The 25,694-nt window shown below is 44.9% G+C and overlaps 1 protein-coding gene across 5 annotated transcripts in view; it reads left to right on the top strand.

Moving 5' to 3' along the window:
• Window positions 1-25,694, top strand: part of PTK2 (protein tyrosine kinase 2) — a 159,294-nt gene that overhangs the window by 80,738 nt on the left and 52,862 nt on the right. For 3 of the 5 annotated variants that reach the window (XM_034668664.1, XM_034668662.1, XM_034668667.1), the window contains exons 12-20: window positions 208-225; window positions 6,334-6,390; window positions 7,868-7,888; window positions 8,968-9,065; window positions 17,251-17,335; window positions 18,556-18,656; window positions 20,320-20,435; window positions 21,328-21,428; window positions 24,647-24,736. In XM_034668664.1, coding sequence (XP_034524555.1) covers window positions 208-225; window positions 6,334-6,390; window positions 7,868-7,888; window positions 8,968-9,065; window positions 17,251-17,335; window positions 18,556-18,656; window positions 20,320-20,435; window positions 21,328-21,428; window positions 24,647-24,736 — 687 coding nt within the window. The remainder of the gene's footprint in view (window positions 1-207; window positions 226-6,333; window positions 6,391-7,867; window positions 7,889-8,967; window positions 9,066-17,250; window positions 17,336-18,555; window positions 18,657-20,319; window positions 20,436-21,327; window positions 21,429-24,646; window positions 24,737-25,694) is intronic. The other 2 variants (XM_034668665.1, XM_034668666.1) reach the window with 2 other exon arrangements.

Genomic DNA, 25,694 nt, shown 5'->3' with positions numbered 1-25,694 from the left:
CTTGGCAGAATGCCCTTACACCAAGTAGACACACTCACTACTGCAATCGCTCTTTCATCTTTTGAATTAGGCCTTGGGGGGGGTGATTTTTTGTTTTCCTTGTGCTTTGACTTACTTGTCTTTTTAATAGTGTGTCTCCCTCTCTCCCCTCCCCGCCCTCCTTCCTCCCCCACCCTCCCTTTCTTTGCATGCTACCTGGATCTACAGATGAAATTAGTGGGGACGGTAATATTTATTTTCACATTTGTGTTACTAATATGAGAATTATTTATTCATAAATATCGTTCAGTATTTAATGAAAGGCAAAATGTGGTTTTGATCCAGCAAAACAATTATGAAAAAATGATGATGTGAACAAATGATCTCTTAAAAATTGTTTAGGGCTTTGCCAGTTTCTCTGTCACGTCTCAGTGGTAAATTTGAGTTGTATGTAAGCATAGTAAATTTTCTAGATTTCATGATTAAAACTTTAGATTTCTAGACAGTTGTCAAAAACGGTACTAGTCAACAAGATTAGTCACACTTGAAAGCTGTAAATGATAGAAATCCATAGAGAATTTCCCAAGTGCGGTGTGTGTGTGTGTATGTATGTGTGTGTGTATATATATATATATCATAATTCTTAGTTTGGGAGTGGATAGTAGGAAGGAACAAAAAGTGATTTTTAAGAATCACATAAACTAGTTAGAGAAATATCAGCAACAGTGATAAGGATGATTCTTCAAGTGGTTGAGGGTAGCACTTAAAAAATGAGAAATTTGAAAGTCATGTATTTTGTTTTGTGTTCCCCACGCCATGTGCTGCCTGCATGAAACTCTGTGCTCTTTACACTAAACTCAGATGAGGGGGGATTGCATTTTTCCTCATGATTAAAGGAGAGAATGCTTCTACTGAAGATTTCCCCTATGTCATTTTCATGATAGGCTTGATAACCCGAGTAGTGAAAGATCTTAACTACACATGACTGGGAAAGTGCATCTGTTCCGTGGGACTGACAGCGTGCATGTCCAGTCCGTGGTAGTTACCACTTAACAGCCGCTGCTGGCCCGGAGCCACCTGTGAGCAGGCATGTGACTCCGGGCCATGTCCTCTCTGCGGAGCCCGAGAGGGGACTCAGGAACCCAGGTTGGAGAGCCTCCCGAGGCCAAGGCCACTGCAGGACGCGTGCTCAGGAGGGAGACTCCAGCCTCATGCTCCCCCCACTGCCCCGCCATGTCGCCAGCAGCCTAGCTGACCGCTCCTGAGCAAATTGCTTCATCTCGTGTGTCTTCATCCATAAAAGATCTCAGTGGTTGTTGTGAGGATTACTGTGAAAGCATGAGAATTTGAACAAATGTTCATAAACATGAGGTTATTCCCACATTCTCTGTGTAATGAAACCATTTTCCCCACGTTTGGCTTTCCCAGTTATAGCACTCAGATGGGGCAAGTACTTCTGTTCCCATTTTACAGACGAATGAGCTGGGCCTTAAGGCGTTAGTCACTTGGTCTAGGTCAGGGATCCACAAACTGAGGCCCATGGCCAAAATACCACCCCCTCCTCTTGTTTTTGTATTGCCCTGGGAGCATAGAATGATTATTACTTTTTTTAACGATTGGGGAAAAATCAAAAGAAGAATAGTATTTGTAGCATCAAAACTCTCTGAAATTCACATGTCAGTGTCCATAGGTAGGACTTTATTGGAGCACAGTCACACCCACTGGTGTACGGAGGGCTGCTCACGGTTGGACAGGTGCTGCAGAGATGGTGACCAGCAGAGTCTGAAAGACCCGCTATCTAAGCTGTGACAGAAAAGAGCTGCCAACCCTGGTCTGGGTCATAAAGCAGTTGATGTGAAAGAGCACAGCGGGGCCCTTCCTGGCTCCCCAGAAAAGGGCTCTTTCCCTGCTTGCCAGGGCCTCTGGGCCGGCAGCACAATTACCAGGTGGGAGGGGAGTCCCACGGAATTGCCCAAGGAGTCTTGTCACTGTAGAGATGTTGCTCTGTGGGATCAGTGCCTCGTTCCGACTCCCTGAGGGCAGCAGGGAAGACAGCCGAGGGAGCGGGTTTTCAGCACTGAAGGTGTCCAAGCCAGGGCCCAACACCACCAGGGGAAAGGGGGCCCCATTTTCTGCCAGGCTCATAGAGATGGTGCAACAGAACCACCCCATCGACCCCCTCTTCCGTGGGAGGTTGAGCAGATGGTCAGCACTTGAGAAGCGTGTGAACCTGAAGGCTTTGGTACAGTTGTCCCGGTACGCACTCCCCAGACCCCAGCAGCATCAGGCTGGGTGACAGAGCAGGAGACTCGGACACCCGGGCCGCTGTGTCTGCATCTCTGTAGCCACGCAACTCGGCCTGTTAACCTTGCTCGAAGATGAGAACTTGGCTCTTCTCTCCTAATTTCTGAACTCTCAGTTTCTGTCCTTTTTACACGTCTTCCTCTCATTTTGATTTTACCACATATTGTGATACCCAACCTTTCAAATTATAATGTTATACAAGATTTTAGGAGTCTCCTTTTTTTAAAATGTTTATTTTGAAGTATTGAGTTCATGGACCAGATACCCTAAAACGGTCTCCCAAACACACAGGCCCCCATCTTGTGAACATCCCTGGAGCAGAACTGTGCCCATGTCGGGGGCAGGGGGGAGGCCCCCAAAATATCCCTAGAGGAATGTTCCAGAGTTTCATAGCATAGGGTATCTGGTCTCACAAATAAAAAGTCCCCAGGGGCACCAGGCTGGCTCAGTCAGTGGAGCGTGGGACTCTGGATCTTGGGGTTTTGAGTTCAAGTTCCACATTAGGTGTAGAGATGACTTAAAAGAAAAACTCTTTAAAAGACAAATAAGAGTCTCTATAAACACTGTGGAAGATAATACGGGTTGTGGCTCTGTGCCCGAGTGCTGCTCTGAATACCAGTCCACCACTGATTGGCACTGGGACCTTGAGGAGCTCACGTGTGCCCTGAGAGCCTCCGTTTCCTGTCTGCAAAGCGGGATGATGATGGCAGTACCGCTTCATCGGATAAGCGCTCACCGTTTCTAGCAGCGTCTGCAATATGGTGTGTTTTCAGTAATGGGGCTGCCATCATCCGTAAGAGGATCTGCCTTCCCTTATTTGTGCCCAGATCTGGAACCTGTTTCCTTTTTTTATGTCTTTTTTCCTTGTATCATGCCAATGTTGCGGGGGGCGGGGGGAGAGAGGAGCAGGCAATTTCAGGCTGGGCTCCAGTTTTTCAAGGGCCCTTAAGTGTGTAAAAATACCTCTCCTGTCAGTATCATAAAATCCTATAATCCTAAAAACCAGGAAAGAAAAATAGAACCAAATCAATATCAAGAATTCTTGGAGAAATATGCTAAGTATTGCAACTTGAGAGCCCCTCTGTACGTTACAATGACACTGGTAAGTCTCTGTCCCTTCAACAGCAGTGACTCTGCTCCCGGAGGTCACGGGCATTGGTAACTGCAGTAAAACTTCTCCAGTCCTGTTGCACCACAGGGCACACGCCCACACCCCAGATGTCATCCTGAGTAATTCCCAGACAGCTGTGATATCCCCGGAAGATTTTATAGAGAATTCCATAGCATTGAGAGGGAAACATTACAGGCTCTTTCTTTCTTGTGATTGTGTGAATTAATTAAAGCATCTGCAACTTGATTTTTCCCAAATCAGTTTTGTATGCTAGCCTGAGATCTATTAGCCATTTTATATTTACAGCTTCAGAATTGTTTCAGAGGTTGGTATTTCAAGGGAGGTATTTCAAGAGGCAGTCCCAGAAGCCATTACGGTCACACAAGAGGGCCGACCGAGAGGCTCAGCAGGCAGGAACCCCTCCGCTGCCAGGTTGCTCCTATAGAGCCCTCAGAAGAAGCAAAACCAGCAGGAGCTACAATTTTGTGATCATCTGTTATGTGCAGGTCCACGCCTCAGCTCTGTATGTATCTCCTGTAATCCTCATAACAACCCTGCGAGGTGCATATGTGTTCCCATTGTCCATGTGAGGGCACAGCTGCGGCACAGACAGGCAAGGTGACCTCGCGGGAGGGCGCAGGCTGCCCCAAATGCAGGGGCTGTGCCTGTCCCATGCACCGCGGCTCCGCCCCATCCCCGCTGCCCGGCCCTGCACAGGCCACATCGTGTCTCTGCCTCAGCTGTAGTCCCCTCAGCACGTGGTTGTGGTGAGGTCATCTGTCAGCCAGTGCGGATCTCGCCCCTTCTCTGTGCCAGGCACTGTGCTGATGCGGAGAAGAGCTCTGCTCCCCTGGGCTCTCCGTCTGCAGCGGGCAGACAGTGGACAGCTGGCTGGCTGGTAGTGGTGGGTACTGAGGAAAGTAAACCAGGCAGCATGATTAAGAGCGATGGGGGTGGGGGGCAGGCCGTTTGGAGGTGAGGTCTCTGACTGGGTGACACTTCGACTGAAACCAGAGTTGGGTGACCAGCATGCGCAACGGCACGTGGTAAGTCCTGGGGGAGGGGCTGCTCTGACGGCACTGGCAGCTCGTGCCCTCCTCCGTCAGGCAGGCACTGACCCCCACAGCCACGTGCTGTCTACCGATCCATGCTGTCTCCTCAGTAGAAGCAAGAGCCAGGGCAGCGGGGGCAGCATGCCGGGGCCGGGGGTCTGGCAGCTGTCACAGCCAGGGTCCTGCCACAGGCTCACCCACTGTTTGTCATCTACACGTGTGTGCTTTGTAGGAAAGTGGCAGTGAGGGTGGCATCTGTGGCTTGTGGAAATTCTGCCTTAGTTAGCTTCCTGAAGGGAGGGCATCCATCACAAAAGAAAGAGAGAAGACCAGTAGCAGATGCCGGTGTGTGACGTGTTGCTTCTCTTGTCTCAGCTACTCGTGTACGCTCCTCCCCTGCTTGGTCCTTTTTCTTAAAGTGCCTTAGTAACTCCCTTCTGTCCCCAAATATCATTTCCCACTGTCCTATGTTACGTCAGCCTACACAAAAGCAAAGCTGTAGGCCAGAATATGGCAGTTCACGGAGAATAGGATAAGAGGGAGAAACAGAAATAAAAGAATGTAAGCTTGGGGTAGATTAAATGTTTTTCTTTAATCCTGTAAATAGTGTTCCTTAGAACATGTAAGAACGATAGAGATTATCCACCTTTCATGTAGGATTTAGGAATAGTTTACAGTTACTAAATGCCTTAAGGAGAATTGATTTATTGACTTTATATTCTGCCAGCTGAATTTTTTTTTTTACTTTAATCACTTTTAATTAAGAACTAAATTCTTCCAGTAGCTCTTGGGTCTGAACTCAGTCATTACCATAGCAATACATGGAACGATCGATATCCTAAAGAATGTAGACTATATATATTCTCCCTTTTCTATAATTTTAATACCTGAATAAAGTAGTAAGAGCAGCACAAAAGGAAGAACATTTAGCTTTTGGCTTTTCTGGGGTTAAAGGTAGATGTGTGGGCAGATTTTCTCTTTGAAGAGCTCTCCTCAAAGATAATTCAGGAAGTACTGCCCCTCCTTTCCTGGCCCAGCAGCTTAAATCCTTATGCCAGGAGCAGCTAAAGCGTTTCCTCCTTACGGAAAAAGACAAACAGGCAAGGCATAAGTCAGCCTAATTGTTGTCCAAGTGAGGGTTGTTCAAATGAGTTTTCCCCCATTGATACGGAGGTGGATTTCTAAGTCACTGTATTACTGAAAGGAGTAGTGGAGACACTGCAAGTCCTTGACGTCACCTCAAAAAAGAACTCATTTTAATATGCCGTTTCCTATTTCATTCTTTTTGTTAGATCTTTTACCCTTTCGACATTAATGTGTATTCTCAGACATCTGAGTGCAAAGTGACAGGAGAGAAATTCCTGGGCTGCTTCCACTCTGGACAAAGGAAATGCATTACCCAGTTAATCTCCTCACCGGTCAGGCCCTTACTTTTGTTTTCCAAGAGGCCAGCATTCAGATTCTGCTGTAGAGTGTAGTTATGAATAATGTCAGATGCTCAGTCTTTGAGATACTGGTCTTATTTGGAGACATCCCAGGAGACAGCAGTGTGGGTTTAAACATGTATTTGGTGCGGTTGATACGGATGGGCAGCTTTGAGTCCTGGACCTAGTCGCTCCACGTCTTTCCGTTCTTCACAAGGGCCCTCTGTGGCAGCTCTGTGTGCTCCCTGAGAAACAAGTCTGTGTGTTGTAACAGAGTGCACCATGATGTCACTTTCATTTCCATAAATGACTCATGTGTGAGCAAAAATTGAGTAATAGTGTTTTAAGACTATGTCGGCATAGTAGGGGATTTAGACAGCTCATTTTGCCTTTTCTAATTCTATTGAAGGCCAGGAGGTCAAACATTTAACCTCTTCCAACATATCTGCTTCCTTTCCTACAGAAACAGATGATTATGCTGAGATTATAGACGAAGAAGATACCTACACCATGCCCTCAAGTAAGTAGGCTTCTGATTTTGTTCTCGTTCAGATTTGACAGTATTTAACTTTTAAATATCTCACATTTAAAAGTTTTAGCTATTGTTTTTTTTAGAACTATCTTTAATAGCTCATTGAGCGCACGACAGAAATATTCTCTTCAACCTTTATAATTCTGTTTCATATTTGGTCAGAAACCTAAAGTTCAAATGCCTATAGTACGTCTGCTTAGTTATAGGTTTTTCATAATCTTGTTTCCTGGCTCTTTGGTAATACAACCTTTATTGATGACAGAATAGTCTCTCCGTAAATGATTGTATTATTTAAATTTATATACACGTGTCTATTCACTTCTTTGAATACTCATACTCAATTAATTGCATTTCCTCTTTGAAGTTTTGTTCTTCACTGCCCTTCACTAACCAGTTACAAAGAGTTTCCTGCCTCCAGTGCATCCAGTCCTGCAGCTCGGAGTGGAAGGTGTGGAGAGAGAGAGCCTTCAGTTATGCCCTTCCTGCCACCTAGAAACGCCCGCATTCTGTTCTCTCTGTTGTGTGCTGCTGCTGCTTGACTGAAGAGAACCAGGGAGCCCCAGATCTCGTGTTGGAGGATATAGTCCCAGACACACTTGAAATTTCATTCACATTTAAAAAAAAAATGTTTTAGGGGCGCCTGTCTGATCCAGTCAGTAGAGCATGTGACTCTTGATCTCGGAGTCGCGAGTTCAAGCCCCACATGTGGCAGAGAGTTTACTTAAAAAAGAAAAATTTTTCTTTTTAATTTAAAAAAAATGTTTTAAACCCACCTCTTAAAGAGGCCCAATTATGAGTCTACCTTATAGCCTCAGAGGCCTTAGTAATTCAACAGCTGATGTCCTGATTTCACTAAAGCCATACAGATTTGTAAAATAAATGTTTCAGGCTCTTATTTACCCTGTTGTGTAACTATCTTAGAAGGTGTGCTCATTTAGATTAACTGTACACGTTGAAGAGGCATTACCAGCATCAGGCCTGCATTATCCTGGGTGCACCCTGCATCCCCTTGTAAGAGCTCGTCCGATATCAGACAGTGGTTCGAAACAGGAGGAGCTGAAACGTGGACATTTTGACTTGCAGTGGCCACATGGAAAATGTTTAAATTTAGGTTAGCCATTTAGTCATTTGTACATCCCTGCAGACTATCCAAGTTTGTGTTTGTGTGCTTACTATTCAGTGTTGAGTAGTAAAGGTCCAGACCCCACATGCATGAGTTCTCGTGCAGGAATTGACAAGATGGAGATTGAAAAGCGTTGTTGACATCACAGTGGGGTGATTTGGAAACATTCACAGTTCGCCTCTGTCTAGTCCCTCTTTTGTTTTTTTAACTGATGTTTGTGGTTTAAATATTTAGCAAAGTAATGTTGAAATGTACTCTCGGGGTTTGTTGTTGTTAACCTAATTGCCATTAGTTATTTCTAAGCAAGGTCTTCAATTTTTTTCTCCCTTAATTGCAATACAGAAAGCTATGGAATAGATGAAGGTAACAGGATTCCTTTGAAATAACTGCATTTGCTTGCAATTGCAACCTGTGGAATGATGTGGGATGTTTCAGTTTTCAGTTAACTTTTATCTTTAAACTACTTTCCATTGGTTTATTTATGCTGTTAAACCAATGGAACTACTAGCTAAAGTGATTTTAAAGAGGAACCATCTAAAATTCGGGTTGGTTATTTCTGTACGGTTTATAATTTGATAAACCAGGGAGAGACTTTTGAAATATTTGGCTATCGTTTTATTCTATTGGCGGCTACACTAATGGAATGCACTCAGTGTAGGTCGTGCAGACAGGTTTCCTGGCCAGAGGAAATCAAAATACTAAGCGATTAATTGGATTAGAATCAGTTGACGAGGTTTCTAGTGGGTCTTTTACTTCCGTGTGCCTCAGCAGCCTACTCAATAATTGGTTTTGTATAAAATCACAGTAATTTAATACATTAATTTGAGGCAAATGCTCTCAGAAATATAAAATACTCATCATTATGATGTGATATGTTTAGTCTTGATTCCAAGTCACCTGATTTTGAAATTAGTTTTTAGAAGCAACCTCTTTAAACTCTTTTAGCTCTGTGAATAATATAGATAGGATCATAAGAAAGTGGAAAACTCTTAAACATTTAAAACAGTTTCTCGTGACACAGTTTTTCTGTTGCCTCCATATTTTCAAACTTCAGTGATTTGTTAAATAATTGCTTTAAATAACTGTGTTTTTTAGCCTTTCATACATTAATACCTAAACTAATAGCACTGATTACTTAAACATATAATTTACTACTTGGAGAAACTACTTAGAAAACTATCAGACAGATACAAACTAAATCGACATTAAAAAATATGAAAAATAATAGAACTCACATGGTTTTGGTAGTTCACGCGATGCCATAACAGTTTATGTAATTCCTTTTAAAATGCCATTTAAGAGCATTCCACTCTGTTTAAAGCATTTTTGTACAACGATGTGCCACCAGTGCGATTTGTACTCATGGATGATAATGAAACGAAATGCATCAAGTGTAATTTCGACATTTGGAATATTGTACTTACGTGGACCGTGTTTTGCAGCCAGGGATTATGAGATTCAGAGAGAAAGGATCGAGCTTGGACGGTGCATTGGGGAAGGCCAGTTTGGAGACGTCCATCAAGGTGTCTATATGAGCCCGGTAAGTCCCCTGCAGTGACCAGAAGTCTGCACTGCTTCTGACTGTAGCCTCTTGTCTGTCTTCATGAGTCCTCAGCTCTTTGCACTTGTGTTTTATAAAGCTCGTCATATGTCAGCCTACTTGCTCTGTTCGGAAGCAGAAAAATGGCTCGCTAAGCTCTTAGAGGGCTGGTCTGTCTTTTATTCATGGTAATCTCTCAGCCTCTCTCCTCAGTACCAGATCCCACAGTGATCATTCCATTGCACAGAATCGACAATAGATGACCAGCGTCAACAGCAGATGGCCGGTACTCCCACTTACCTGTGTCCTCAAAAAGAGAACATTAATTTGCCCCAAACTGCCCTCCAGAAGAGATAAACACATTTTTAAAATTATTTCTTTAATAATAGCTTTTGTGAGGTATGAATCACATACTATAAAACTCACTTTTTTAAAACATACAATTCAGTGGTTTTTTAGTGTATTGCTAGAGTTGTACAGTCCACCACCCGGTCCATTCTAGAACATTTTCTTTGCCCCAGAAAGAAGTCCCCGCATCTGTTAGCAGTCACTCCCATTCCACCCCCACTCTCCACCCTGATTCTGTAGATTAGCTCGTCCTGGATGTTTTTTGTCAATGGACTCATACGCTGTTTGGCCTTTCGTGATGGGTTCTTCCAGCTGGCCTGTGTCCAGGGGTCATCCATGTTGTAGTGTTTACCAGCACTTCATTTCTTTTCATTTCTAAATAATATCCGATTGTGTGGATAGGCCACTTTTTGTTTGTCTGTTTTTCCGTTGATGGTCATTAGGTTACCAGGTCATTGTTACCAGGTCTTAGCTATTACGAATAATGCCTCTGTGAACACTCCTATACTGGTTTGTGTGTGTAGTTCACAGCTCTCTTGAGTAGATATCGGGAGTGGAATTGGTGGGTCACGTGGTAACCGTCCTGCTCTTTGACTCAGAGGTAAACTGTCTCCGAAGAAGCTGTCCATTTCCATTCTGAGCAGCAGTGTATAAGAGTGCCCATTTCTCTGCATCGCTACCAGCACTGCTTATCCTATGTGTTTTTATTAGATCAGTAACTTTAAAGCAGCATTTTAAGTAATAGTACAGGGGCACCTGGGTGGCTCAGTTGGTTGAATGTCCAGCTTGATTTCAGCTCAGGTCTTGATCTCAGGGTTGTGAGTTCCAGTCCCACGTTGGGCTCCGCACCTAGTGTGGAGCCTACTTTAAAAAAGAGATACAATAATAGTACGTTCTTGCTCAAGAAACTTATTTAACTAGAATAATAACAGGTGTATACACATGGTGCTAATAAGGGTGTGCAGACTGTCCCCAGCTTATGATGGTTGTACTTAAGGATAGTTCAGCTTACAGGTTTTTGACTTGATGATGGTGCAAAGGTGACCTGCATGCAGTAGGGACCATCCTTGGAGTTTTGAACTTCAGTCCTGTTGCAGGCTGGGGCTGTGCACAGCCCCTGTGCTCACGCAGGGTGGCGGCCACAGTCGCGAGGGCCCATCATCGACGCTCACAGCCATTCTGCGCCCACACAGCCGTTCTGTTTGTCACTTTCAGTAGAGGATCCAGTAAATTGCACGAACTGTCAACACTTCATTATAAAATACGCTTTGTGTGGAATGGTTCTGCCCACTTGTGAGCACGTGTAGGGTAGGCGCGGCCCGGCTGTGGTGTTTGGGGGGTTAGATGTATCACACGCGCTTTAAACGGAGGATAGGTTTATCCAGACGTAACTCCATCTTAAGTCAAGGAAGGTCTGTGGTAACACAGATGATTGACCTTGTGTGTGACCCCTGCTTTAGAAACTGCAAATGGCATTTTTCCCCAGTAATTCCATATCTATCACTTTTTCGTATCCTTTACACATGCACTAGTGACATAGTGATCATTACTTTTGTGACCAAAGAGCTAAAAGGTGTTTTTTTTTGTTTGTTTTTTGTTTCTGTCAGAAATAACAGAATTGCCCCCATGTCACTAAACAAATACAGGTTCCATTTTTTTAAAACTTGAGTTTTGAAAGCCTTTACCTTTGTGCTTATATACAGTTCTATCATTTATTATATATTTCTAGCTATTAACCCTCTTTAGTTGTTTTTTTAACTCTGCGTTATCTTCCTAATTCTCTTAACTCTGTTCTTTGAGGCAAAATGCGGTAGAAAAAGCCCTGGATCTAAGGTTACTCAAAGACTTGCTAAATTTTAGACTTGGCTGCACCCAGCTGAGATGTGAGTGAGGTTCAGCTTCTTGACTCGGAATTCTGGCAGTTGAACCCGGTGGTCTCGGGGCTCCCTGCAGTCTCTAGAACTCTTGATAGGCAAGTGTTCTGAAGTTCCTACAGTACGGTGACTTACCAGGGCCACATAGGTAATGGCAGGGTTAGTGGGCTTTATTCATGCATTTTTAAAATAACGAATCCATTTTAGTTGTGAAAATACAAGAGAACAATTTTTTTAATACCCATCGTCTAGTATATTAATTATTTGTTGAGTGAGTCCCAGCCCCCAGAAAAATACCAGGGTTCACACTTTTTTGTTGAGTATCTTCCTTATATATGTTGTACATGAATGTTTATTTTGTTTTTAATGTGGGTGTCTAATTTTATAGTGCAAAGGAATCTATTCATTTCCCGGGCTTCCTGTTAAGTCCTTTTTCTGGATTATGTTCTTTAATGTTCTGTAAGATCAAGTAACATTTCATCAAGGATTTTTAATAATCGGTCAGAGTGCAGCTCAGCACACATGTCACGGCCAGGAACCTGCCACTGGAGACTTAAGTAATGATTTCAGAGCAGTTTCTCGTCACCTACCATGTGACAGCAAAGTGGCGGGGACATAAGAACGAACAAAACAGCTGGTGATGGGTAGTAAGGAGGGCACATATTGCATGGTGCACTGGGTGTTATACGCAACTAATGAATCATCAAACTTTACATCAGAAACCAGGGATGTACTGTATGGTGACTAACATAATATAATAAAAAAAATTATTATTAAAAAAAAAAAAGAACGAACAGAACAAGCTCAATTTCTGCCCTCACGGAACTTAAATTCTCTCTGAGACAGAAAGGGACAGACAAAAACAAATACACTGAATGTCGAGTGGGAAAGAAATGCTTTGCGAAAAAAGTACAGGCAAGGGAAGGTCGGGATGCTCTCCCTGTAAGATGGTCGAAGAAGGCCTTCTGATAGGTGACCCAGAGCAGAGCCCTGAAGTAAGAGGGGAGCAGTCCACAGGAGGCCAGTGTGGCTGCATAGTGTGCAGGGGGAGGACCATGGAAAGAGAGGAGGGGGTCGGGTGGGCCACGCATGGGGACCTCTCATTCTAAGAGTCGGCGTACACAGAGTCTGTCTAGAGGCTCGTTCACACGCACTGTTGTCTTCATTTGGCAAGGTGGTCGGGCTTCTTTCTTATTATCTGAGCATCTGCTGATCACTTGCATGTCCTTTCATTGTTTTCCTAGCCTTAAAAAAACCAGCGTTTAAATCTCTTCCTCTCTAAATTAATCCCAGAATAGCCCTTCTCTGGATTTATTTGTTAAAGTCTTTTAAATGTCTACTAGTTGTTAGTAATTCAGAGCCTCATCATATCTTTTATGGAGGTATAGTGGATACCAGTGTGGCATTTTCATTGAACATTGAAAAGACTTCTCTCTCCCCTAAATATTGCTTATATTTTAAAGGTTTTTAAAAGTCATACCTTGAGCAATAACCCAGGTATTTTTGAATCTGCCTCTGTTTAAAGGTTTTTAGACAAAAAACAACTTTGCTCAGGTTCTGGTCTTGCTTACTTCGAACTGACTTCTCCAACATTCAAGTCTCTGTGACCAGCCCCTCTGACAGTTCAGCATTCCCCAGACTTCTGCTGTCCAGTTTGGAGGCCGGCAGCCACAAGTGCTGCTCCCTGGACTGCTGACGAGCCCCTGGTTCTGTTTGCTTGCGGTGCTTTATACACGTGCTGCCTGCAGAACCTGAGGTCCAGCATCTGTTTGAAACTAGCAGTTTTAGGGAGCAGTACTTTTTTTTGCATGTCTTGCTTAAAGCACCATGTACAATATTTGAGTATGAATTCACAAGATTGATGATGGTTTTGTGGTCTTACAGAAGTTTTTATTGTTGTTACTCAGAATTCCTGTTAAAAAGGACATTTTGTGTCATTTCCAGAGTATACCAGTTGGCCCTGTGTTTAGATGGAGGTAGAATTCGCGGTCCTGGTCCTGAAGAAGTTTACCATCCAGTTAAGGAAAACAAAGACTATAAGTCATTCAAAGCAAAGTAGTTACATATTAGCGTGGCGTATGGCTAGCAATCCTAAGAAGGCTCGAACATTTAGCAGACAGATATTCTGTGCTTCTGTTCCGTTCTGTGCCAGCAGGGACTGTCCTGCAGGGACCAGACACCATTACCACCTGGAATCCTGCGTGAGCCACGTCTCCTCTGCAGGTTAAGACGGGGACCCATGTCTGCATTATAGTCATTTTGCTATTTATATTTCTCTTTTTTTGAAAATATTTAATATTTTGGAACCATATGGTGTGCAATTAGTGTAACACCTAAAATTAACACAATTGAAGATATTTTTAAAATATACCACAGCTGGGGCGCCTGGGTGGCACAGCGGTTAAGCGCCTGCCTTCGGCTCAGGGCGTAATCCCAGCGTTCTGGGATCGAGCCCCACATCAGGCTCCTCTGCTGTGAGCCTTCTTCCTCTCCCACTCCCCCTGCTTGTGTTCCCTCTCTCGCTGGCTGTCTCTCTCTGTCAAATAAATAAATAAAATCTTAAAAAAAAAAAAAAGAGAAATGTTTATTCTAAAAAAAAAAAATATATATATATATATACACCACAGCTGACTTGTAAATGGCATCTGCATTCAAAAGAATGGTTTTAATAGCATTCATTAACTCTGCAAGTATTTAGCACCTACTATGAATTTTGTACTGTTGTAAGGGGAACTTTTTGGCAAACAAGACACCAAGGTACCTACTGTCTTGAAACTTATATTTCAGTGAAGAAAAATAGCAATGATGGAAATGACAGTGTACATTATGTGTATATTGTAATGTGTCCTAAAATATGTAGAATAATGACATTGTAATAACGTGAGAGGCCTGTCGTGGACAGTTCTGTGCATGGAGCTTGTGGTGAGGGTTGTACAGAACAGCAGGGAGCTGGGGTGCAGGGCAGGCGGCTAGGCACCGTTTTAGGCAGGATGGTTTGGACAAGAATCTCAGTGCAGATTTCTGGGGGAGGAGCTTTCCAGTCAGGCAGAACAAGAAGGGCAGCCACAGGAAGTGATGTTGGAGTGTAGAAAATGAGGCTGGATGTGAGAGGACTGGGAGAAGGGGGCCTGGGGGGCCATGGCAGAGGGCTGGGCTTGTGGGTGCAGAAGGGCACGTGTTGCCACTAGGAAGGGAGCTTTGGAGCGAGTGGCGGTGGTGTCAGAGCCCGTGAGTGAGCCTACAGCAGTGGCAGATTCCAGATGCACGCTGTACGTAGGAAATGCAGGTCTTGCTCCTGGGTTGTTGGATCCGTGGGAACTGTGGGAAACTGAAGAATCAGAACTGGCCACTAGGTTGTCGACCTTGAGCATCTGTGTGACTCCGTGTCTCCAGTGAGGCGGGGAAGGCTAAGGAGGAAACGTGTCTGGTGGTGGGCGTATTAATAAAGGCTCCGCAGGAAGACAGAAGCCCTAGGCTGTGGTGCCTTCAAGACAGGTGTGTTAGGAATTGGCTTCTGTGACCATGGAAGCTGACGCTCCTCAGATCACAGCTTGCTGGCTGGAGACGCAGGACAGCTGATGGCTTCTTACTTCCAGTCTGTGTCTGAAGGCCTGAGACCCAGCATAGCCAGTGTAGCTGTAGTTAAACGGGTAGGGGAAAAAACAGTGTCCAGCTCAAAGGTAATTGGGCAGGAGGAATTTCCTCTTATTTAGGAGAGGAACAGCTTTTGGTGCTACTCAGGCCTTCAGCTGATCAGATGAGGCCCACCACATTAGGGAGGGCAACCTGCTTCACTCAGTCTATCAATTTGCATGTTAAATCCATCCAGAAACACTCAGAATATGCTTGACCAAATATCTGGGCACCCTGTGGTCCATTCAACGTGGCACATCAAATGAACCATCATAGTGGGGTATCTGGAGTTTTGTTTTGGTCGTATGAGGTTTAAAATAACTTCTCTACATCCTTGTCAAAACAGGGCATGGGTGGGTTGGATATCAAAGTCTGGGCTGAAAGGCTAAGTGAGGACTAGAGAGAGAATTTGGAAGTTGGCGTAGAGGTAGGAGATGGCGCTCAGTGAGGTCGCCTCTCATCGAGCTGGCCCTGGGATTGAGCCCTGGGATGTTCCCGCCCTGAGGAGACAGGAAGCAGTGTCTTGTCTTCCCACTGTCCTCCTGGGCTAGGCTTTTCTGCCCAAGGCTGCTGTTTACATGGACAGCGACTCATGATCCAGTAGCAAGGACTCTTCTGAGAGAGCTTGGCAAATTCAGGCTTCATCAACACTCGAGAATCTAGCGTGGGCACCATTTCAGAGCCAGATCTTGTGACAAGCAACAGCTCCACTCCGAGCTGCTGCCACTCCCTGCTCCTTGTCACATGTGCACACTGCCCCAGTCCCTCTTGAAGTAAAGCCCTGTTGCAGAGGGGACATGCCACTTACCAGCAGGGTGGCCTGGGACAAGCCGCTAAACTGGTTGACCTCTGCTGACCTGTCTATAAAATGGGTATCCTGGAGCCCTCTGTACCTTGTCAGGCTATCTTCCAGATAACCTGCAGACCTAGTGGGATAATTTACAAAAAGGACAGAAATGTTCAAAACCTATTGAGAATAAAGACAGCAAGACTATACAGCCCTCGTCTAGGGCCTCGTGCCTAAATGCCCCTCACACCTGTGTGACGTCTGACCTCCTCCCACTGGGGATCCTCTGGGGAAGATGGGGAGCCTGATGCAGGGAGGGAATCAGGGCACAGCAGCCGTGGTGAGGTGACCTGAGGCGGTGCTTCCTAAACCTTTGTCCATTCGCCACGTTCTCCCACTTCTTTCTCTCCTATCCTGTCCTCCTCGTCTTTGCTGCCTCCTTAACAGAATGCGAGGCACCTTGCGAAAATCTCCAGTATGAAGAATACATGGTTCTGGCAAAGACCACACAGAGCCGAGCGCAAGATAAGCACTTAAGTTGCTAATTACAGTCATGCGTGGTGTTTCATCGAGGCTTGGAATGACCTCATTTCTTGTCTTTCTTAAGCTCTGTCTTTTGAACTCTTTCAAGAAAACATCGGCTTCTTTGGCAGGCAGGTCTGCGTACCTTCTTGGTTTTTCTCCACCTTGCCGGTCACCCCCTTAGTCCACTGTGTGTCTGCCCTTCTCCCTGACCTCCTGCGCTGCAGGGCGCTCGGGTGCCGTGCTTATGCCCCTGTCCCCCGAGGATCTCCTCTAGCCCGGATCTGACCCTGCACTCTGCCCAGATTCTCCTGTGTGCCATGCGGGCTCTCTGCCATTTCATGTCCCTCCTGTCTTCGTCCTAGCGGAGCTGCTTCTTCCCTTGGTCTCACCAGAAACCTGAACTCGACATCTCAACACCCCATCCTGCCCCGCCTGCACTGCCCCAAGTTTGTCCCAGCTGCCAGCCCGTCACCACACCTCCCCTCAGGTCCCAGAGCACCCGTGACCCCGGCTATGCCCCTGGCCAGCTCTCAGCCAGTCCCTCCCTCCCTTCTTTTTTTTTTTTGTCCTGGTCTCTGCCTCACATATCCTGACACACTGCTTCCTTGTCCACAGCACTGTTACCCACTAACGTACCCTGTGGTCAGCTGGTTTCTTCTGTGTGTTGTCTGTTCTTAGCGGGAAGGTAGCCTTGAGCAGAACAGGGAACTTTACTGCCTTTTGTTCAGTGGTGTATCCTGAGCACCTGGAAGGCTGCCTGGCAGGTAGCAGAAAGTGAATGTTTGTGGCACAATGAATGAATGAATTACCTACAACATGTTGACGTGCCTGGACATTTCTTCTGGGGATTTTGTAGGGTATTTGAAGAGTTCCTCTCTTGAGATTTTCAGTTCTGATTCTGTCTGGTCCAGAATCGACATAGTTGCCAAACACACAGCTTTTCATGAACGTGCGCATTGATTCATAAAGAGAAGCTTTTTTTGCATGTGTGTGTGATTCTGAAATTTCCCTAACACAGGAGAATCCAGCTTTGGCGGTTGCAATTAAAACATGTAAAAACTGTACTTCGGACAGCGTGAGAGAGAAATTCCTTCAAGAAGCCTGTAAGTCTCTAGAAATTTCTGTGGAACTCCATGTGACTTTTTTATCCGTGAAATACAAGCTGTCTGTGAAGAAGTAAGAAAAATATTATTCTGACTTGTCTGTGACAACTGCAATTACTATCTTGCCTTGCAAATTAATACCCGTATCTGTAGAGGCACATATCCCCACGTTGCTCCAGGTAAGCCGTGATGTTTGGGGTATAAAGGTAGACAGATTTACTGTCCCCGTAGCCTTCGGTACCTTGCAATTGAGCATCCTGGCAGGGGAATCCGGCGGATGTAGAAATGAGTCCAGCCCGGTGCCACCAGGCCCTAGAGTTGGAGGTGAGCAGGACAGATTCGGTCCCTGCCTGAAGTAACTCACAGACCTGGGAGAGAGCCGGGACCACAACCGGTGCCCCCCCGCCCCCGTGCTGCACTGCCGCCCCTTTGGCTCTCCACTCATCCCACGTCTGGGATGAGACTGCAGGGAGGGCTATGTGTGGGTAGTTGTTCTCTGCTGAGTGCAGACTTGGGGAGAGCCAGGACCTGGCCATGTTTGTCTGGATACATCAGGCTCTTTCCACCTGCCCTCAGGCTGGGATGTCTTTCCTGCTTTCGCAGGGCTTGTCCCTTCTCATCTGACCATGTGCTTAGAGTAGTTTCTCCTCAGGAGGCTTTGTCACAGGACCAGGTTTTCTCCTTCCCAAGTATTTGAAACTAAGTAAACATCGCCTAGAAATTAGTGTTGCCCTTCTGTAGGCTTTAAGCTCCACAGGGCTAGGACCATGTCTGCTGTGCTCTCACCGCTCAGGCCCAGTGCCCAGCACAGGACAACCCATCAGAGGCGCTCAGTAGACACTGGTGGTATGATTGAATCTTGATGTCCTTCATTACATGGACATGGAACGAATGCCTTCTACCCTCCGTTTCAGGAAATATTTGCCACCCAACAGTCCAATAAATTAATAAGTCATACAGTAAGTCATATTGACTTTATCAGTATATTATCATTTTCATCAAAATCGTATTATACTTTCATCAAAAAAAAGTCTGTCTTTAATCCTCTTCCTGTATCTCTGTATCTAGTGTCTTAAGGACAAGACAAATCCTGGCAATGACTTCTGTCTCACCTAGTTTATTTCTACAGAGTGCCTAGGCCAAGAAAACACAGAGTACTTCAGCCGCCCTTACCTACTACTCTGTCAAAAGAATAACCGTGGACAACTGTTTTTCCCTAGTAACAATGCGTCAGTTTGACCACCCTCACATTGTGAAGCTGATTGGCGTCATCACGGAGAACCCTGTCTGGATAATCATGGAGCTGTGCACGCTTGGAGAGGTACCCTGATCTTCAGACCTGGCCTGTCTGGGTGGACCGCCAGCCCATTTGTCACAGTGACAATGAAACAATAGTCTCATGCTTGGCATTCGTTCAGCCCACCCTGGGTGTTTGGTGTCCTTTGTTTAAGAAAGGGGAGTATGTGAAGGGTACCTTTGTGGTTTGGGTTCAGAGACTATAACGTCTTCATCATGAAATTCCCAAGTCATGCCCTAACTCAGTCCTGGAAGCAGTGGTGACCGAGTGGTACTTTCTTCCGCTCTGGTGCTGCTGCCTAATGGTAGTCCAGGGGTCCAAGGTTGAAAGAGGCACTCCTAGTGGAATTCAGGTAAATTAATGCTGCATTTAGGTCGGTCTGCAGTTCCTTACTCTGTTTGAGAATTCATTTTATGGCGTCTTTCAGACCAACTGATATTAGTCACAGTTTCTTTTGAAAATCTGAGTAACATGTGAACAGATCTCCTTATTTGACTTTCTCCGGAACACAGAAATTCCTTGCTTACTGTGTCACCATCACCTGGAAGCTTGTTAGCAGCCAGATTCTTGGGCCTTCGCCCAGACTAGTGCATCAGACCCTTGGGAGGGCAGGCTGGGCCCAGCACCTGTTCTCCGGGCCACACCATAGCCTGCCTGCTTGCAGATGAACACAAGTCAGTTTTCCAAGTCTCTCCACTTCACTCTCTGCTATTAAAGTTCAGTAATTTGGCCTGAAACATTACTTACATTCCTTGTCTTTTAAAGGACACCAAACACAGTTTTGTTTTTCGTGGCGATTAGGGGTTCTGGTTAGCGGGAGTCAAAGACAGTTTGGATCCTTGTGCCTCTGCATGCCAGCCTCCGCCTCCCTTCCTCTGAAAGGGCCCTGCCTGCTGGTTCGCTGCTGGTCTCCTCTGCACTCGATAACGTAGTCTGCTGGATGAAATGACTTCAGGCCTCTGCAACAGCTCTTCTTCCTCTGCCCTACCTTTCCAAATGAAAGAGTGTTTACATATATTTTTTGTTCACAGTATTTTTCTGCTTTTGCTTTTGGAGAATTTGCTAATTTTGCTGGCTTAAACCATTACTGAATCTTTCTCCTCTATGTATTGATTTTGTAGAATTAGAGTTCAATTCATCTGCCTTCCGTTGCCATGCTAGCAGTTAACTGAATTGATTGTGACAGTAGTAATAAGGACTGATAAGTCCCATGGGGTAAATACCCAACACCTTTCTGTTCCTGAATCTTCCTGGAGGGGGGTGGGAGAACGTCTTGCTTCCCCTTCCTCCTCGTCACCTTATCCTCAGGTCTGCCTAGGATACAGCGAGGTGTGGGGTGCAGGCATGCTGGCCGTGTGAGGGCTGACTCTCTCTGTTTGTCCTCCCAGCTTGTACCTAGCAGTAGTTCACACTTTTATTCATTTCCTTGCAGCATCTTTTTGTATTTTTTCGGAAATTTGTCTACAATCATAAAGATTTCAGTTTTATGATAGGATTCAAACAAAGAACAATAAACTGTAATTTCTGAGCTAGTCTGTTTCATTCTGTGCCTTTGTTTAGGGGAGAACTGAAGCCATTCTCATAAAAGTGTGTTTGGAAATGGGCAGCGTTGTTGAATGTAGCTCGTTTGCTGTTGATTTCTGTTCTCTGTCACTAATTCTCTTTTATCTTGGTCACTGTTCCAAAGCTGAGGTCATTTCTGCAAGTAAGGAAGTACAGTTTGGATCTAGCGTCTTTGATCCTATATGCCTATCAGCTTAGTACAGCCCTTGCGTATCTGGAGAGCAAAAGATTTGTGCACAGGTAAGATCCGGTCATAAAGCTGGTAAGCTACCCTCTGGGCGGGAGAGAGGGTTGGTAGTGGAGAAACCGGGGGGAGGAGACACTGCCCTATGATCCTTTGTACCCCTGGACTCTGTTGTGCAGAGACAGTCACACAGACAGAGAAAGTCACACAGCAGCTGTCCGGGTCTGTTAGTACGCACAGTCAGAGGGTTTTCCTCGCATGGACCGCGAACAGTTGTTTGCTTTCAGGCCAGTTTTCTCTTCCACAAAAGCTACTGAGAGCCTATACACGGGCTTAGAGCAGTGAGCATGTGGACCTAAAATAGACACTGTCCTGGGACTTCCCCCAACCCCAAAGGGTCATGAGTGACATCTGTTGGCATTCTGTGGAACTTCTGTTTCTCATCCGGGTCCCTAGTTTGATTGCAAGGGAAAGCCCTTACAGTTTGCCCACTACTTTGTTACCCAGCATGAAAATAAATTCCATCAGCAAAATCATTTACGAGGGTTTAGATGATGACTTTTATTTTAGGTGATGAGATCTCTTAGTAGCAGCAGGGTTACAGATTCCAGTCGTGCATCCATGTCTGTTAATGCAGTTGGTAATATGATTGTATGAAAAGTAATGATTCATTTTTTATTCATTCTCAAATATTTGTTATTTGAGAATATACTTTGCTGCCATTCAAAATACTTACTAATCATCATATTAATGAGTAAATATCTGCCAAAAGGAATATATGTGAAGTAAAATCATAAAAGTGTCTTTTCTTCAGTGTGTAATAAATCTGTTTGCATTGTCTACAAGCTGTCTTTCAAAGTACCTGTCAATATGTCTTTAATATAGATGAGTTTGCAGGTTTGTTTTTCCTCGTATTAAAATTTATTGTCCCAAATTCTTCCTTTTCAGGGACATTGCTGCTCGGAATGTTCTGGTGTCCTCAAATGATTGTGTAAAACTGGGAGACTTTGGATTATCCCGATACATGGAAGACAGTACTTACTACAAAGGTAAGGAGTCAGAGCAATGAAGAGGCAGTAAGCTCAGAATCTTGAACGATTTTATTTCTTAAAAAGGTGTGTCCTAATAAGCTCAGCTGATTTTTGACAGAGGCATAAAGTAGATTCAGTAGAAGAAAGACAGCCTTTTCAATCCGTGGGGCTGGAGCAGTCAGATATCCAGAGACAAAAAAAGGACCTAAGCTTGACTCACCCCATGTTAACTCAGAGTGGATCATAGGCTTAATTATAAAACATAAAGCTATAAAACTTTTAGGAAAAACAGGAGTAAATCTTTGGGATCTAGGGCTAGACGAAGGGTCCTTAGACTTGACACCAAAAACATGATCCATAAAAGGAAACACTTGATAGATTGGACATCATCAAAATTAAAACTTAGTTCTGCAAAAGACCCTGTTAAGAAGGTGGAAAGGGAAGGTGCAGACCTGGAAGATATTTGCCAGGCACAGTATCCACCCACAACCACAAACCATTCCATAAAGGACTGGTGTCCACAGTGTGGAATGAGCTCTCAGAATTCACCAGGGAAAACAGAAACCAAGAACATGACACGGACAGACAGTGGGAAGAGAGGCTTCACTGAAGAGGATACGTGGAGGGCAGAGAAGCCCAAGCAGAGGCTCAGACCGCAAGCAACAAGGTATCATTGCTCACTTGTCAGAATGGCTAAAATTAAAAATAGTGATAACACCAAATGCTGGCAAAGATGCAGAAAAACTGAATTACTTACAAATTGCTTGTGAGAATGTAAAATGGTACAGCCACTGTGGAAGAGTTTCATAGATCTTTTAAAAATTATGCAACTACCATACAATCCAGCAATTACACTTCTAGGTACTTCTCCTAGAGAAATGAAAATTGACATTCACACAAAACCTGCATGTTGAATGTTCATTACAACTTTATTTCCAGTAGCCAAAAATTGGAATCAGCCCAGACGTCCTTTAACTGGCAAACATAGTTAGACACCTCATACAAGCGGGGTTGGGTACGTTGACTCATCAGAAGCAGTCAGACTGAAAAAGCTCCAACCTGCTAACTCCAGAGACTTTGATGAATTGGTTTTAGAGCTGAAATCCAGCTCATGTGATTCTTCTTTAATTTTGCCAATTTTGGAATCAGTTTGACTTGCTTCTTTAAATTATTATTGAACAAATATTTTTAATAACAAATGTTCATATTCCTAGTATTTCAGCTAAGGTTTGGATTATAAATCCATATTATGCTCTTAATGTATATTCTTTTTTTTTTTTTAAGATTTTATTTATTTATTAGAGAGAGACAGCCAGCAAGAGAGGGAACACAAGCAGGGGGAGTGGGAGAGGAAGAAGCAGGCTCCTAGCAGAGGAGCCTGATGTGGGGCTCGATCCCAGATTGCTGGGATCACGCCCTGAGCCAAAGGAAGACGCTTAACGACTGCGCCACCCAGGCACTCCAATGTATATTCTAATTCTTACTACCACTTCAAAAGGCCAGTTTCTTTCTCAGTTTTTTAAAATTTTTATATTGTGGCAAAATGAGCCCAGAGTTTTACATACAAAGCTAGTTTCCTTCATTTTATACCATGGTTTATGACTATTCTCTTTCCATATGCCTTCTGTATACTACAGCCTGAAACTATTTTAATAGATTTTCTGCTATGTGAAAAGAGAATTCTTTGGTTGGTCATTCAATTAGTCATTTAACATAAAAGTGACCAAGCCAGCTTTCTGCTGTTTTAAAATACATTTCCTAACCAGCTCAAGCCCTGACGGGTCCAGGTTCTAGACTCCCAGTAAAGAGCTGACCTCCAAACAGTGTGATGACTGAGGCTTTATATCACGTAGACAGCATTTAAAATGAGCAGTTGACAAATTCATGCATTTATTGTCATCTCAGACAGGTTGTAAGTGCAGATTCTGTTAGGCTTCAGGAGAACACCCCCTAAAGGTTGGGGATCCTTTATTCAGGACACTCGTGTAGAGAGTTTGTTTGGAAGGAATCAAACAGAGAATTTGACTTCACTTGTCATGAAGGTGCTTGAAGTTAAGTGGGAAGAAAGAAATGACCCGAATTAAGTTGTCTCCTGATTGAAAGTACTCAGGCACGCGTTGCTCACAGAGGGAAGTCCAGACAAGGCAGGCAGAGTGCAGGCACCTCCGTGAGCCAGGGCTCCCTCCCCTGTGGACTCCCACTCCCCTGCGCCCCTGCTGCCTTCTCTGACACACCGCTCAGCCGTGGGCTTCCTCTGCTCCCAGGGCATCCGGCATTTACTCAGTGTCTGTGTCACACCCCATACCATACCTTTTAGAACTAGAATTCCTTGAGGAAAGGTGCTCTGTGGGCTCTTCATCTTGTAACCCAACAGTTGAAGGAATGTTCCATGAGATGGTGAGTTAGACCTCAAGAGAAGGATGAGTTAGGCTCACCTAAGAAGTATACTTTTTCATTCCATCACCTGTCCTGCTCTTCACATATCCATGAAAGTATAGTGGTGAGTCCCCATTACTTATTTCGTATTCACGCCTTCACGTAGTCGCTAAAATTTGTAACTCCCGAAGTCATACTCAGAGTGCTTTTCCTAGTCACGTGTGCATAGGCACAAAGCAGTGGAGGACTAGAGCCTGTCTCAATGGGAGGATGGAGACAGGAGGGGGCGAGGCAGGACAGCGTGAGCCACTCTGGCCTTAAACCCCAGCTCGGACACCTGGCAGTGGGGTGGCCTCAGGCAAGTCACATAACGTGTCTGAACCTTGTTTTCTGAAGAAAAGAGAACCTACCAGGATGAGTTGTTTTCAGGGTTTAAGATTATAATCTGTGTGAGATGCGTATGCACATGTACACATTTCCCTAGGAACAGTGGTTCAGTGCTTGTAGGACCGACTGTGTGTCGTCAGCCGTGGTTCCGGCCGGTGGGCCAGGATCTGTTGCATAACCAAGCTGCAAGCTAGGAGCACCAGTTAACGGGGCTCCCTCTTACTCCCTCGTCAGCCCCTCTCCACACAGAGGAGGGCCATAGTGCATTATTTCCCTGCCGCAGTCGAACCAGACCACACCAGATGACCTCACCACACCAAGCAAACAAAAAGTAGGTCTTCCAAATAAATGAAGTCCAAGGGGTCAGATATTTAAAGCTTTTTATTTTGATACTAAAAATCTCAGCTAGCTGTAACTGCTAGATTCTTCAGCAGATAACAAGGAAAATTCACTTTCTAAAATTAATCTTCTAGCTTCCAAAGGAAAATTGCCAATTAAGTGGATGGCTCCAGAGTCCATCAATTTTCGACGTTTTACCTCAGCTAGTGATGTATGGATGTTTGGTGAGTATTTTGAAAAGTTTTGTGTTTTTAAATTATATTTCATATACTCTACAAAACAGACTTAGTATTAGCTCTTTTTGGAGTATTTGGGCTAATCTGCCATCCTTTGCCTGAGCGCTCCTTCACAGACGTCCTTCTGGTTCATTCAACAGTCACCGGGCGCACACACAGTGCCAGCTTTGTCTGAGTCTCCCTCCCTTCCCCACTCCTCCCTGTCTCCCTGTACCATCTCTGCATCCCTCCCTGGGAGCAGTCTTAGCTCTTTCCTTCCTTCTCTCCTCTCTTTCTCTCTGCCATCTCGTTTGTTCCTTCTGTGTGAATGACTTTAAATGGTTGACCTGTCCTCTGTTCTGTGCTAACCCCTCAGATGCAGAGTATCTCCCGTTGTGCTTTACTCATTGTCCTGGAGTCCAGCCTCCTTCCTGACTTGTCTCAAGGCTTGAAAGTTTGATCCTTTGTCTTCTGTGGCTTCTGCTCTAACGCCTACTCTCTGCCTTCCCGCCGGCTCCAAGTCAGTCGCTGTGTCCTCCTGCTTTGGGGTTGTTGTGGTAGTGGCCGACTGGTGTGATGGTGTGGCCCTCACTCGTCTGCACTCCGTACTTCAGCTATGTCATTCAGATTTTAAACCGCTCTCCCCTTTCATATGGATGATACCCCTTCCCCACCCCACTCTTCTGGTGTAACTCTTCCTCCTGAAACATGTTGTCCTAACACCCTCTCCTCCGGTGAAATTCTGACCTTCGGGTTCATCTGACGTGTCCCCTCTTCCATGAAGCCTTATGTAGCTGGTGTGCCCTCCAGACATAACCTCCCTTTCTCCGTGTGCCCTGCACATTCTCTGTCTGCCATAACACTCACACGTTGATCTTACGGACAATCTTGTGTGCGTGTTTTCTCTGTTAGGTTTTAACTACTTCAGAAGAGATGCCCCAATAAGGTTATGTACCTTTTTCCCCTA

Source organism: Ailuropoda melanoleuca, chromosome 9 (assembly GCF_002007445.2).
Source record: "Ailuropoda melanoleuca isolate Jingjing chromosome 9, ASM200744v2, whole genome shotgun sequence".
NCBI classification, from domain to species: domain Eukaryota; kingdom Metazoa; phylum Chordata; class Mammalia; order Carnivora; family Ursidae; genus Ailuropoda; species Ailuropoda melanoleuca.
Note: the sequence above shows the minus strand (reverse complement) of the source record. Positions and strands in the feature narration are given on the sequence as shown.